Source organism: Kazachstania africana, chromosome 7, assembly GCF_000304475.1.
Source record: "Kazachstania africana CBS 2517 chromosome 7, complete genome".
NCBI classification, from domain to species: domain Eukaryota; kingdom Fungi; phylum Ascomycota; class Saccharomycetes; order Saccharomycetales; family Saccharomycetaceae; genus Kazachstania; species Kazachstania africana.
This window is the reverse complement of record NC_018946.1, coordinates 660702-673811: the sequence shown is the minus strand read 5'-3', so window position 1 is coordinate 673811 and position 13110 is coordinate 660702. Positions and strand designations below refer to the sequence as shown.

At 35.9% G+C, this 13110-nt stretch overlaps 6 protein-coding genes across 6 annotated transcripts; 2 read left to right on the top strand and 4 right to left on the bottom strand.

Annotated features, from left to right (window-relative positions):
• Nucleotides 1–53: 53 nt before the first annotated feature.
• SYO1 (Syo1p) lies at nt 54–1847 on the bottom strand (the record flags this gene model as incomplete). The annotated part of the gene is made up of 1 exon (XM_003958441.1): nt 54–1847. The coding sequence occupies one exon, from the start codon at nt 1845–1847 to the stop codon at nt 54–56; it is 1794 nt and encodes a 597-aa protein (XP_003958490.1).
• A 460-nt stretch (nt 1848–2307) lies between these two features.
• On the bottom strand, nt 2308–2478 carry RPS29B (40S ribosomal protein uS14; the record flags this gene model as incomplete). The annotated part of the gene is made up of 1 exon (XM_003958440.1): nt 2308–2478. One exon carries the CDS (start codon nt 2476–2478, stop codon nt 2308–2310), a length of 171 nt encoding a protein of 56 aa, XP_003958489.1.
• A 725-nt stretch (nt 2479–3203) lies between these two features.
• RAD59 (Rad59p) lies at nt 3204–3845 on the bottom strand (the record flags this gene model as incomplete). Its single annotated transcript, XM_003958439.1, has 1 exon — nt 3204–3845. The coding sequence occupies one exon, from the start codon at nt 3843–3845 to the stop codon at nt 3204–3206; it is 642 nt and encodes a 213-aa protein (XP_003958488.1).
• Nucleotides 3846–4476: 631 nt separating this feature from the next.
• USO1 (Uso1p) lies at nt 4477–10086 on the top strand (the record flags this gene model as incomplete). The annotated part of the gene is made up of 1 exon (XM_003958438.1): nt 4477–10086. The coding sequence occupies one exon, from the start codon at nt 4477–4479 to the stop codon at nt 10084–10086; it is 5610 nt and encodes a 1869-aa protein (XP_003958487.1).
• Nucleotides 10087–10224: 138 nt separating this feature from the next.
• KAFR0G03190 (CRAL-TRIO domain-containing protein) lies at nt 10225–11466 on the bottom strand (the record flags this gene model as incomplete). The annotated part of the gene is made up of 1 exon (XM_003958437.1): nt 10225–11466. The coding sequence occupies one exon, from the start codon at nt 11464–11466 to the stop codon at nt 10225–10227; it is 1242 nt and encodes a 413-aa protein (XP_003958486.1).
• Nucleotides 11467–12071: 605 nt separating this feature from the next.
• On the top strand, nt 12072–13010 carry KAFR0G03180 (uncharacterized protein; the record flags this gene model as incomplete). Its single annotated transcript, XM_003958436.1, has 1 exon — nt 12072–13010. The coding sequence occupies one exon, from the start codon at nt 12072–12074 to the stop codon at nt 13008–13010; it is 939 nt and encodes a 312-aa protein (XP_003958485.1).
• Between the last annotated feature and the right edge of the window lie 100 nt (nt 13011–13110).

The following is a 13110-nucleotide window of genomic DNA, read 5'->3' as shown; positions in this document are numbered from 1 at the left end:
TCAAATCTTTTATTATACAATGTACCTGTATGTATGATATATAATTATATTTTTCATGATCTTTCATTACTTTTGTAATGAATAAAACTATCTAATGTATTACAACACTCTGTACATCTCGACTTTACCTCAGGATCTTTATTCTTATCCACCATCTTAAATCTATTTTTTAAATTTGGTGCAACTTTATCTTTCAATACCGCTAGGAAATTACCATTTATAAACACAGGTTCATCATAATCGAAATCGGCATCCGAATAAACTTCGAAGATAAAATTTGTAACATCGACCAAAATGTCAACTTGTAATTCCGTAGAAACGAGACATTCCAAGAAAAATGTACCAACCGTTTGATTCATTTCTACGTCTTGCCCTTGGTAACACGCTACACATGCTAATAAGCCGCAACATTTTTGTCTGACTTCAATATCATCGGTTTTCTTGAATTCGTCAATGACAGAAGTTATAAATTGTATGTTGTTCCAGACTTGCAACCTCGTTAGTGTTTCAATATCACCTCGTAACCCACATATCTTTAGGAGCACCCACATCACACTCAATTTACCTGATTTAATACTATTTTCGTTCTTATCATCAATATTCACAACATGTTGCCACAATAGGCTTAAGTCTTGTGAAGTTATTTCTTCTCCCCCAAGACTGACAAATAACCACAAATAGTTATTCCATGCAATTAAAATTCTATCAGGGAACTCTGCTAATAGAGAATTCAGAAAATTTGGTAAATTAGACTTCAATACAGTCATTAAATCTAAATCTACATTAATCTGTAAAGATGCAATCATTTCAAAAATACCAGTTAAAACGTCGATACCGGTTTCAATCGCTTGAAGCTCCATCATAGCAGCTTGTTTTTTCTTAGCGTAGTCCTTTAATCTCGAAGCATCGATAGTTTCACTATTGTCAATTGCGAAGTTTAAATTTTGTTTCATATCTTGCAAATTGATTCTTCCTATGGCTTGTGTTACTTGAGTTAAAATCTCATTACATTTTGATGAATCGAGAGTAATATTGGTGTCAACATCAGCAAATTGTAAATTGATACCACAAACTAAAACTTGACTTAATTCATTATTCATTTCTGAACTGCATAAGCTGCTGACTAATTGAACTAAAGCTTCATTGTTCAAAACAAACTCGACGAAATCAATAGACTCAGAACTGAAGTCGTAGAAAAAATCAAGGACTGTGTTACGTAAGTTCGTTGTCAATTTATCCATACCGTACTCATTGAATTTTAATATAGTGGAAAAAACGACATTTAATTTGTCCTCTTTTAAGATTTCGTTCAGAATATCATCTGAATCGTTTGTTAATGCTACTAGTAACGAAATTAGGTTATCAGAATAATCAAATAACATTCTAATCGATTGTTTACTGGCCTTTTTATTATCATCATTCTCATTCTTTCCCATAGCATCTAAAGATTGATTAATCTTATTGAAACCTTCCTTTAAATGAGCCCAGATATCATTTCTCCATAAATGGACAGCAACATCATAACCTTCTTCGATAGTTAAGTTTCTGAGTAAACCAAATGCTTCGATTACAATGTCGGTATTATTATCATTTAATAAATTATTCAATATAATGTGAATTAATTTCTCCTTCATTAACAAATGCCTCATATGAGGATCTTCACACATAACACTAATTGAAGAGATTGCCATATTACGATCATTTGCAATGGTACTTTGTAATTGGGTGATTAATGGCTGAATTTTTTTGGTTATTAGGTTTGCATCCTTAGCAGAGTTGGTTCTTTGGTTTGATAACGGATTCAAACGTGCCCTAGAAGCTCTAGATCTTTTCTTAGATTTACCCATATCGTATATACCTGTGTTATACCGATTTAACTGCCTTAAATGGAATAAGCCTCTCACTATATCGATGCGATGACCTTCCTAATATAACTAGTTTCATTTCTACAGTGGGACAAAATTTTTCATTAGCTGTACGTACAAAGCGACTCATCATGGATGGGCCCATATGGGATATAGTTAATTGGCGATGCCTCTGTCATCCATCAGATTTTGTGTGGTTGGCAGAATTCTTGATGGGTGCTGGTTTACTGATGGTGGCGACATGAGCTGTTGATACGCTTGTTCGTTTGGCAATCCATCTCATTCAATAGAGATAATGTCAGAAACGAATCCCAGTCAAAGTGTCAGCTATATAGGTGATAAGACAGATAAGTTTAACGTATTATCCTTTAAATGATAGTGCATATATATAACTCTAAAATGTGATTATTTAAACATGAAAATTAAGGAATTATGAATAAATTTATCTGTATTTGTGGAAACCGATGTCGTTAGCTCTTTCTCTGAAACATTGACGACAGATGTTTAAGTCGTACTTTCTGATTAAACCAGAGTGGGAAGAACAGACACGACATTGACGGGAACCTTTACCGTATCTTCTTGGGTGGGAGAACCAAACGTTTTCGTGAGCCATGGTTGATCTATTAAGAAGGGAAATTCATTGTTGTTAGTAATTTATGTCAACTGGAAAAAGTATGGAATTGAGCCGGGATAAATATAGAATTGCCTTGGGATAGATAATGCTTCCACTCAGTAATTGCATAAGTGTACTTCACTTGTTAACATCTCAAAAAGAAAAAAAGAATCCTTGCGGGTATAGATCTCACTATACACACATCCTAAATAAGAGCCTTTGCAGTACGCTATTAATTTCCATCAGAACACAGGTACGTCTTTAGATCGTTCTATTAAAACTCGGTACTTTAACTACCTTAATTTCCACGTTCTCATCATCATTGTAGGCGTAATAGGCTTCGTTTTAACCTCTCTCTTCCATGTTCTTGCAGGATTCAAACATACGTTTATCGATTATCTCTTATTACTGGGTATCTCTATGCTAGTTCCACACACTAACCTTTCCTTATCACTTGTACTCTTCAACGTGAAATTTTCCCACAGTGCAGAGAACCGTTTCGCGGATTTCCTGAAAAATTCATGAAATTTCTGAGAATGTTTGTTTTCTTTTAAACGAAAACTTTCATTCTCTCGCAAAACTTCCAGAAACTGTATGTGATGTATGGATGGCAAGAGATGGGATGTAAGGATGTTATTAAATAAAAGCAGTCAAATGAGAACAACAATTGGTTAAACTTACAAATAATATCATACTTTCATTATCGTGTAGGTGTCTGTATACATCTATATGTGGTCTTCTAGTTTTACGTTTATCGTGGCACTGGCTTCTGTTTTGATTTTGGCCACGTAGAGACCGTCCACGTAGTAGTTTTTAGCAACTTTATCGTTATACTCTATGATCATTTTCTCAAATCCCAAGATGGTCTGCTTTAAAGCATTGTTTACTGCTTCTTTCTTGGCTTTGGAGAAGCTCTCGCCCTTAGTGGGGAGCATACCTCTCCCGATACCACCATTCTGGATATTAGTACCATCTTTTAAAGTAACTTTCACTCGAGCTTCAGCAACAACGTTATGATTGATATCATGATCAGATTCTGCATTCTTGTTAAGCACCGTTCCACACTCTGTGGCCTCCACATCCAAAACCTCCATACGCCATCCTTCATACCCGAAACATTCATTCATAAACTCGATGAGCTTATATCCCGGTATAATCTTATGCAAATTCAGTTTACCATATCGGTTACTATGATATATCTTGTATGTATAATTCTCGATCTTTGTCTGTAGCTTCCCAATCCTTGACAGTGACCATTTACTCGCGGGCCTGTTATCCCAATCTTCTATTACCTTGAAATCTTTTATATCCAAACCTGGTCCCGCTGAATACGTTGTGGATTCATACAATATTTCAGTCTTATTCATCTGGATGATCTATAATCAACTGTCGCCATAGTATTGGGGGTATATCTGTCGACAGTTCTAGGTCGCCCGATCCTATCGAATCCCATTTATATCTTATTCCACAAAGTGTGGCATTTATGTTTGATATTTCCCTTACGGCACGTGAAAACACTGGGCTCAGCATGTAGCCACAGCAAACCACAACGACAAACACACAGCGCCATAACAACAAGGCGCTACTTCTTCCCTACTCCCTCACTAAAGTTCCAATAGACGCGTAGAGACTCACAAGATATGTGACTGAGGTAGAAGGCTACAAGGGTCAATATATATTTAATACTTATCGACAATGAATGCAGTTTCGAATTCGAAGAAGGTCGAATCGTAAGCTCAAATTTGTAGGATCCAATATATGGGCCTGACGAACAATATCGAGCGAGATAAAAGTCTCAACTTTCACACCGAGTGGGGATTTCTTGATGTTGGTGACTGATGATGCCTCATGTTTCTCTGACTGTTGACTTTATTGAGAACTCAGATCTTCGCGCAATATGTAGCAGAAAAATACTTGCTTGCTGTTAAATTTCAAAGTGCTATGAACAAGAGTATAGGCAAGTCTCGATTTTAACGAACTAACAGGCACAGAAACGTCATGGATCTCATCCAAGGTCTGATGCAGACCCCAAAGACCCCGTCGGCTGAAGAGACGATTCCTACCCTATGTGATAGAGTGGAAAACTCAACACTAATTGGTGATAGAAGATCAGCTGTGTTGGGTTTGAAAGCTTTCAGCCGTCAATATAGAGAAACTGTAATCGCCTCAGGACTCAAAGCCTTATTGAATACGCTGAAACGTGATTATATCGATGAAGATATGTGTAAAGCTATCCTCGAAACGCTGCTAATCTTATTTATCAGGGGAGATGGTGATGAAGATTTAACTAGAAACTGGATATCACAGCAATCAAGGTTACAAAATGGTAAATACCCCTCCCCATTGGTCATGAAACAGGAACTGGAGACAATTGACCAGTTTTCTCTATGGATTGCGGACGCTTTGACACAATCAAGTGAATTGATTCAATTGATCATTCAATTGCTCGAAACTGAAAATTTCCATATCAAACTATATGCCATACAACTATTAGAGGCCGTATTGGCCACACGTCCATCTAAAGCAAGAAATGCGATCATCGAATTCCCAACAAGTACATCTACCATGGTCACTCTTCTAGACGATATCCATGAACCTATAAGAGATGAAGTCATTTTATTATTGATGGCAGTCGTCAACGACTCGCCTCATGTTCAAAAACTTGTTGCATTTGAAAATATCTTCGAACGTCTATTTAATATAGTGGATGAAGAAGGTGGTTTAAGAGGATCCATTGTCGTCAATGATTGTCTATCATTAATTAGTAATATATTGAAATACAACACTTCAAATCAGACACTATTCTTAGAGACTGGTAACTTACCTAGATTGGCTCGTGTCCTAAATGAGCCACTTTCAACTGAAGAAGAATTTTTCTGGACTGATCAAAGAATAAGCAATATAAATACGACACTTGATATCGTTTCATTAACAGTAGAACCTGGTAACTCAGTGACAAAGAATAATCAAAATATATTATTAGATTCAAATATCTTAATGGTCGTCTTACGTTTAGCGTTTTTCCCTTCAATACCAAGGAAAGTGAGACCTATTGCATTAACTACTGCAGCAGATATGATTAGAGATAACGAATTAGCTCAAGGTGAATTCGGTAAGATAGATGTTCCTTATTTTGATCCATCATTATCGGCAGTAGGCCCCAATTCCACAGCGGCTGTGCATCTTGTCCCGGTTATCAGTTTGTTGGTGAACTGGATATTATATTCAAATTCGGTCCATACGTTCGATACCAGAGCTGCTTCTAGTGAATTACTAAAGGCTTACTTTAGTAATAATCCTTTACTGCAGTCAAAATTTTTAGATCAGCAGATTGAAATCTACAAAAATATGTTTAGTATGAAAGAACAGGAAGAAAATGCACTAGAACAAGATGACAAGCCTTCAAAGGACATAATTAAACATAACTTACTTGAAGTAATTTTATCGTACGACCCAGAACTAAATCTCAATCCTTACAAGCTTTACTTCACTACTGATTTATTTATGTTCCTCTTTCAGCACGAAAATGATGAAAACATGGAACTTAGAAATCTAATTCGTAATATAAAGACAGAAAGCGAATTGGAGGATGAAGATCAGCTCAGTGTAGTACAAACTATAGCAGAATTGCTTTTAACCTCCCTTTCATCAGAAGATATTCGTATCCCTGTTTCGTTCCTTTCATTTCTCTCATATTGGCTATACTCAGATTCAAACGCTGTCAATGATTTCCTTTCTAGTAAATCAACCATCCAAGCATTATCAGCTTTTTCATATCAAATTCAAGATGATGATATTACTGTTAAATGTTTAGTAACCATGTTATTGGGTATTTCCTATGAATTTTCTTCTAAAGATTCTCCTTATCCAAGAAAAGACTACTATAATTTTATTACAAAACGGTTAGGTCAAGATAATTATCAATCTCGTATTAAACAATTTAAAGAAAACTCATTGTTTGCTAAGGCAAATGAGAACTTTGACATCTTAAATCCTGGACTTGATGAAACTGGCCTACCAAATTTATATTTCAGTCCACATTTTATTGAGCTAATTGATGAAAATTTTTATAGAATAAGAAGCGCTTTATCTCATAGTCCCGACGAAGAGCCTTACAGTAAAATTTCATTTGAAGAATTTGAGGAACTTCAAGGGAGATGTGCAAATTTGAAAAAAGAACTAGTTCAATTGGAGTTAGACAATAAAGCATTGTCCGACGATTTGAACGCCAAGCTGGACTCTCTATCTACCGAGTATAAATCAGTTTCAGGGAATTACGAAAGGTTGAAAAATGACTATGAATTCCTGGAAGGGAAACATAAAAAGGTAGAAAAATCACTGGAAAATGTTTCAACTAGACTGATAGAAATTACGAAAGATAAAGAAAATTTAACAGCTGCTAATAAAAAAATAACTGAGACGTTTGCTTCCAATAAAAAGAAAATTGAAGCATATGAAAGCAAAATCAATACTCTTGAATCTAAGCTCAGAGACATAACATCTAAAAAGGAACAAGCTGAAGAAGGAATTAACAAAATGAGTCGTGAACTTTTCAATCTAGAGAAAAATAAGGAGGATATAGAGTCTGCAAAGAAAAAAGTCGAAAAGGAATTGAACAAAGAATTGGAAAATATGAAAAACGAAAACAAGAAATTAGATAATACTTTAGCCAAGAAAGAAAAAGAACTCCAGAGTCTAGACGAAGAGCTTCAAAAATTGAGAAAAATGCAGTCTTTATTAGAAACTGACAAAGATCAAAGTGCCAGAGAATTAACAGAATGGAAGTCAAAGTTTCAGGGCCACGACGAACTTGTTACTAGACTTACAGATAAATTAAAATCACTAGCTAATAGTTTCAAAAATATACAGTCAGAACGTGACACTTTACAAAAGCACCTCATGGAAATAACTGATAATAATAAACTGGATGTCCAAAACTTGGAGTCTCAGATTGAAGCATTATCTACCGAGAGAGATAATGCCATTTTAGAGAGAAATGATCTATTAAATACCATTACGAACTTGGAATCAGCAACTACTCAGATACACAATAACTATCGGGAAGAAATAGCAAGGTTGACATCAAAAACAGACGATCTACAAAGGACAGTGAACACTCAAGAAAAACAGCTGAATGAAAAGAATGAAGATTTGATAGCATTACAAAAATCATCAGAAGAACAGAAAGAAGATGCGAAAAAATTGGAATTGAAATTCGCAGATGTCAGGTCATCTAAAAACGAGATTAATAAGCTATTTGAAGATGTCAGTGGCAAACTGAAGGAAGCTCATGATGAAATTTCCGGTCTTTCAAAAAGAAAAGAAGGCCTTGAAAAGGCACTCGAAGAATATTCAAAGAAAACAACAATATTGGATGAAGAGGCTAACTCACTGAAAACAAAAAATGATAACCTACAAAATGCCAAGGAGGATTTAGAAACTAAGTTGAACGAGGCGAAAGAAAGATTTGAAAAGGAATTCAGTTCAACACAGTCAGAGATCGAGGACTTGAAAGGGAATCTGCAAACGAAAGTAAAAGACATACAGAGGGCGAACGAAAGAAAGGAAGAGCTTGAGAACAAGTTAACTTTAGCGCAATCAAAAATCAGCGAACTGAAAAAGGATCTAGAAATGAAAGAGACACATATACAAAAGATGTATGAAACGAAGGAAAAGTGTCAAAATGCCTTAAACTCATCGCAATCAGAGGTAGAAGAACTAAAAAAGAACCTAGAGACGAAAGAGACAAAGATTCAGAAGGCTACTGAAGCTTGTGAGTCCCTAAGATCTGAACTCGAAACTTCTGTTCAGGAAAGTAAGAGAGGCATGGATGAACTCAAAGAGAAAATTAGCGCTCTAGAAACTTTAAAGCGTGAAGCAGAGAAGGACTCGGAAACGATGAAAAAGGAATTGGAAGATAAAGAGAAGAACCTTGCAACCCTTCAGTCAGCTTTTGATGATATCAGTAAGCAGTTAAGCTTACTTGAAAACAACTTAAGCTCATCTCACGATGACACAAAGAAGCTTAGAGATGAAAATGAAGAGTTACAAAAACAATTAGGGAAATTGAGGGCTGATTTTGACACTAAATCAAATGAGCTTGAAGAATCCCTTGTTAAGTTGGAAGGAGTTACCAAGGAGAAAACTAAAAACTCTTCTGAACTTACAGAAGCCAAATCCAGCCTCCAGAAGGTAAAACTTGAATTGGAGAGAAATGTTACAGACCTCAAGAAACAATTAAATGAGAAAACTCAAGCTTTCGAAAGGGAAAGAAAATTACTTAATGAAGGATCATCATCTATAACAAAAGAATATTCAGAGAAGGTGACGGCACTGGAAGAGAAGCTAACCTCCAGTAAGAATGACTTTGAAGAAAAGGTACGAGAACTCGAGTCTAAACAGACAGAAATGGATAGTTTGAAGTTAGATTTGGAAGCGACTTTGGAACAAAAAAATACAGAAATAAAGAAACTAAGCTCCGAACTTTCAGAAAAAGAGATACAACTTGAAAAGGGATCCTCTGAGATTTCAGAAATTTCCAAGAAGAATGAAATAACAATAAAAGAGTTAGAAAAACAACTGTCAGAACTTCACAAGCAATTGGCAGAAAAGGATGAGAAACTTGAAACGTGTAAGGGTGATAATGAGAAGAAAATTACAAAACTCAAACATTCGTTTGATGAAACTGAAGATAAGTTGAAAGAATCGAATATGCAAACATCCAAATTAGAAAAGGAAAACAAGGACTTGAGACAAAAATTAGAAGAGAGTCTAAAACGAAACTCCCAGGAGTATAAGTCATTAGAGCAATTACAGGAAACTCTTGTAAAGGAAAAACAAGAGTTGGAAAAATCTTTGAATGATTCAAAAATACAGTTGAATGAGAAAGAGAAAGTTATCAAAGATTTCGAAGTCACTAAGGAGAAGTTACAGGAGACCGAAAATGCTTTGAGTGAGAAAGAGAAAGCAATGCAAGACTTCGAAGCTACTAAGGAGAAGTTACAGGAGACCGAAAATGCTTTGAGTGAGAAAGAGAAAGCAGCGCAAGACTTCGAAATCACCAAGAAGAAGCTGGTTGAAACTGAAAAAGCATTGAGTGAAAAAGGAAAAGCCGTTGAAGATTTGGAAATTACCACGAATAAATTAAAAGAATCTGAAATAGAATTGACTGAGAAAGGAAAAAAATTGGAGCACTTCAAGGAGACGAGTGCAACATTTGAAAAAGAACTTCAAGAAGCTATTGCAGGTAAAAAATCTTTGGAAGAAAAAGCGTCTTTGCTCGAAAGCGAACTGCTGGATTTAAAAAATTCTCTTGAAGAAAAGGACTCTGTCATCCAAAAGAAGGAACAATTAATCAGTCAATCTCAACAGAAAAACAACTCTGAACTAATGGAGCTGAGAGACCTACTTAAAAAGTTGGAAGAAGAAAACAAGAAGTTAAGTGAACAAGTCAGTGACAGGACTGAAATAGACGACTTAATGCTGTTGGTCACCGATCTTGACGAAAAAAATAGCAGATATAGGGAGAAATTAGAAAGTTTAGGAGTAGAAGTATCTTCTGATGAAGAAGATGATGACGAAGAAGATGAGGAAGAAGGAACAGGCTAGGATGAAAAATAATTTTCACAATTTCGAAGGAACTTTGACGCAATAACGCTGTCTAAAGCCATGACGTTTCATCAAATGCATTTAGATATATAAAAATTTCCATGATACATACGCACATATATATGTCAGTCAAAATGACTAAAATTTCAAAATTTCCTGTATATCATATAATGACCTAGACCTGATGTATGGATCGAGATCGATATAATTTCTTGTCAGTTTTCTGCCTGCTTCAATCCTTTCTTTCAATAATTGCGCTGACTCATCATCGCCATCTGATTCAATCCACTTTCTGGTAATTTCAAGAAAGTTCTCTATCAATTCTTTCCTCTTGACCAGCAATATATCGAGAGTTTCGTGGTCCTGCATTTTCTCGTCATACGATTCATCAGGTTTTTCGAATATACCATCCAAACTTATTTTACTTTGACCTCCAAGACTTTGTGGTATATTTTCGAGATCGACGTGTTCCAATAGATCATCTACCGTTTTTGTAAATGAAATTTTGGATGCTACTACGGGGTCAAGCCATTTTTTGATTATATTCCACATGGGAGGGAAAATCCAAGGAGCATTATGGATGAATAATTTGCCCAAACATTCTGGGTAATGGGCTTCGAAACAAGTAATAATGAACTGAACGGGTGTATAGTCCATATTCGAGACACCAAACCCTGATAGATCAAAGATAACGGTAGCAGTCTCTACAGGCTCCCTCAAAAATAGCCTAGCTTGTTCAATAATGAGTAATGAGTATTTTTTCATTTCTTCCAGAGTTTGATCATCTGAATGGTGTAATTTTGGTCTGACATAAACGATCGGTCTACCTTCTTTATCTACACCGCATATGACAGCCTTTTTCAATTCCAAATTTTTTATGAAACCAGGTTCATTAGCTGTCCAAGCAGCACGTTCACCCCCATATATAATTTCATCAGCCTTGCTCTCATTTACTCTCCAATCCATGGTAAATGCTATCATTTTCATAGCCTTGTCCACATCCCAATCTCTAGCTCTAATGAACCGTAGTAATAGATTATCAGGAAAATCAGCTCTGATCATATCCCAAAACGCATCTCTAGTATCATCTGGATTCATATCCTTCAGAGAATCATGGATGACATTTTTCTGATATTGTATTTGTTTATCCAAATTTTCAGTACGACTCGATGAAGATCTACTGAAGAATGATTTCTTTTTCAATTTCTTTTCCTGTTCTTGAATCATTGCATCAAGTTGTTCATCGGTGGGTTTAAAGGCATTGGTACCATCTACCTCATATTCCCAAAAATGAAACAAGTAGGTCCAGATTTGTTTCAATATCTGCTCTTGATCCTTGGATATATTTTGCAATCTCGTTGCATATGCGTCCTGGGTCATTGTTACAGCTTTAGTTCACAGACAATTTTAATTAAGAAGCACCTTCACGTATTCTTCTAGAAATTAATTCTGATTTAGTAGCAGCCCGACATGAGGGTAAAGTTACTGTCGTTGCTCGAGTTCTGTCGTATATATGTGAAATTTGTATTATCGAGATTTCTTCGAGCTTTTTTAGGCACAGGAACGATCCAAGAAAGGAAAGTGCCTGGCCTAGAGAGGAAAAAGGGCGTTTCCATGGCAAATGACGAATATCCAACATATGAATCAATGCAAATTATTGTAATTTCAATGAAGTCTGGAACTTAATGGAAGATGCTTATTCCAATAGAGCTAAAGTTTGTTAATCTTTTCCTTTTTTTTCTCTCTCTGTTTCCAGAAATGGTACGATTGCATAAATATTGGTAGTTTTAAGAGTGATCTGCTATGTAGTCAATTCTATGACAAGTTCTCAGTATCACTGAACATAGCAATATTTCTTCCTTTGCGATTTCCTCTTTAAGCATATGTACTTGTTCATCCCATTACTGACCGATCACCGAGGCTTGACTAAAATTCTTATTTGATACTGGAAAGACGTTTGAAGTACAAATGAAGTAGAGGGACAAATGGACAGAAGGATTCATCTCGATGAAGATGCCGTGCTCCCCTCGTATCTACAACTAGAGGCTAATGAAAAGTATTTATTAGTCAAGGATAGCGAGGTTCATTGTGACAAAGGCCTATCAACCATATTATCAGTCCCCACCAAAACAAAAGAAAATAGCAAAATAGTAATATTATTACATGGACACCAATCACACAAAAATGCCCTGTATCAACCTCTCCTCTCTCAAGAGTTGAGTAAAATGGGGTATTTTGTAATCAGATTTGATTTCAGGGGACAAGGTGACTCTGAGCCAAACAGGAATGAAAATGAGGGAAGAACGATTACTCAAGATCTCGAAGATATGAATGCTATAATATCTTCATTGGACGTGCTGTCGACAAGCTATAATATTTCATTTCAATTAGAGATGGTTGTAGCTCATTCTCGTGGTGTGCTGATCATGTTCGAGTACCTGTTGAATAACAAACCTATTTGTGTTCCAAAATTGGTTAACTGTTCCGGTAGGTTTGTAGGGAGTAACCTTCTGAAAAGATATTCAAAACTCTATCCCAATTGGCGAGAAGCGAAAGGATTTGGTACCAAGATTCTTCGATATGGGAAAGTTGTGAGCTGTTGGGTTCCTGAAACGGAAATAATAAGCACAGCAAACGTTAATGGAGAATCATTTGCCAACCTAAGCAAGGAATCCTATGTATTAATAATCCATGGATCTTGCGATGACGTGATCCCACTGGAAGATGCAAACAAATACGAAAGCATATTTCAAGGTCATTGCCATCTGATCAAAATACGTGGTGCAGACCACAACTACTATGGCCTTGAACATGACCCAAATACTTACAAGTTACCCATAAAGAGAGGCAAAGTGAATTATTCTGTCATTTTAGTAAGAGAAATTCTGAGTTTCTTGCAAGGCAGAACAGACGTAAAAACATAGCGATTAAACACGAGCATGATCGTGCATACACTTATATATATATTCAACAGCAAAATACTGCTCTGGTGCAATCATAGACTCCATGAGAGCCATAGATTTC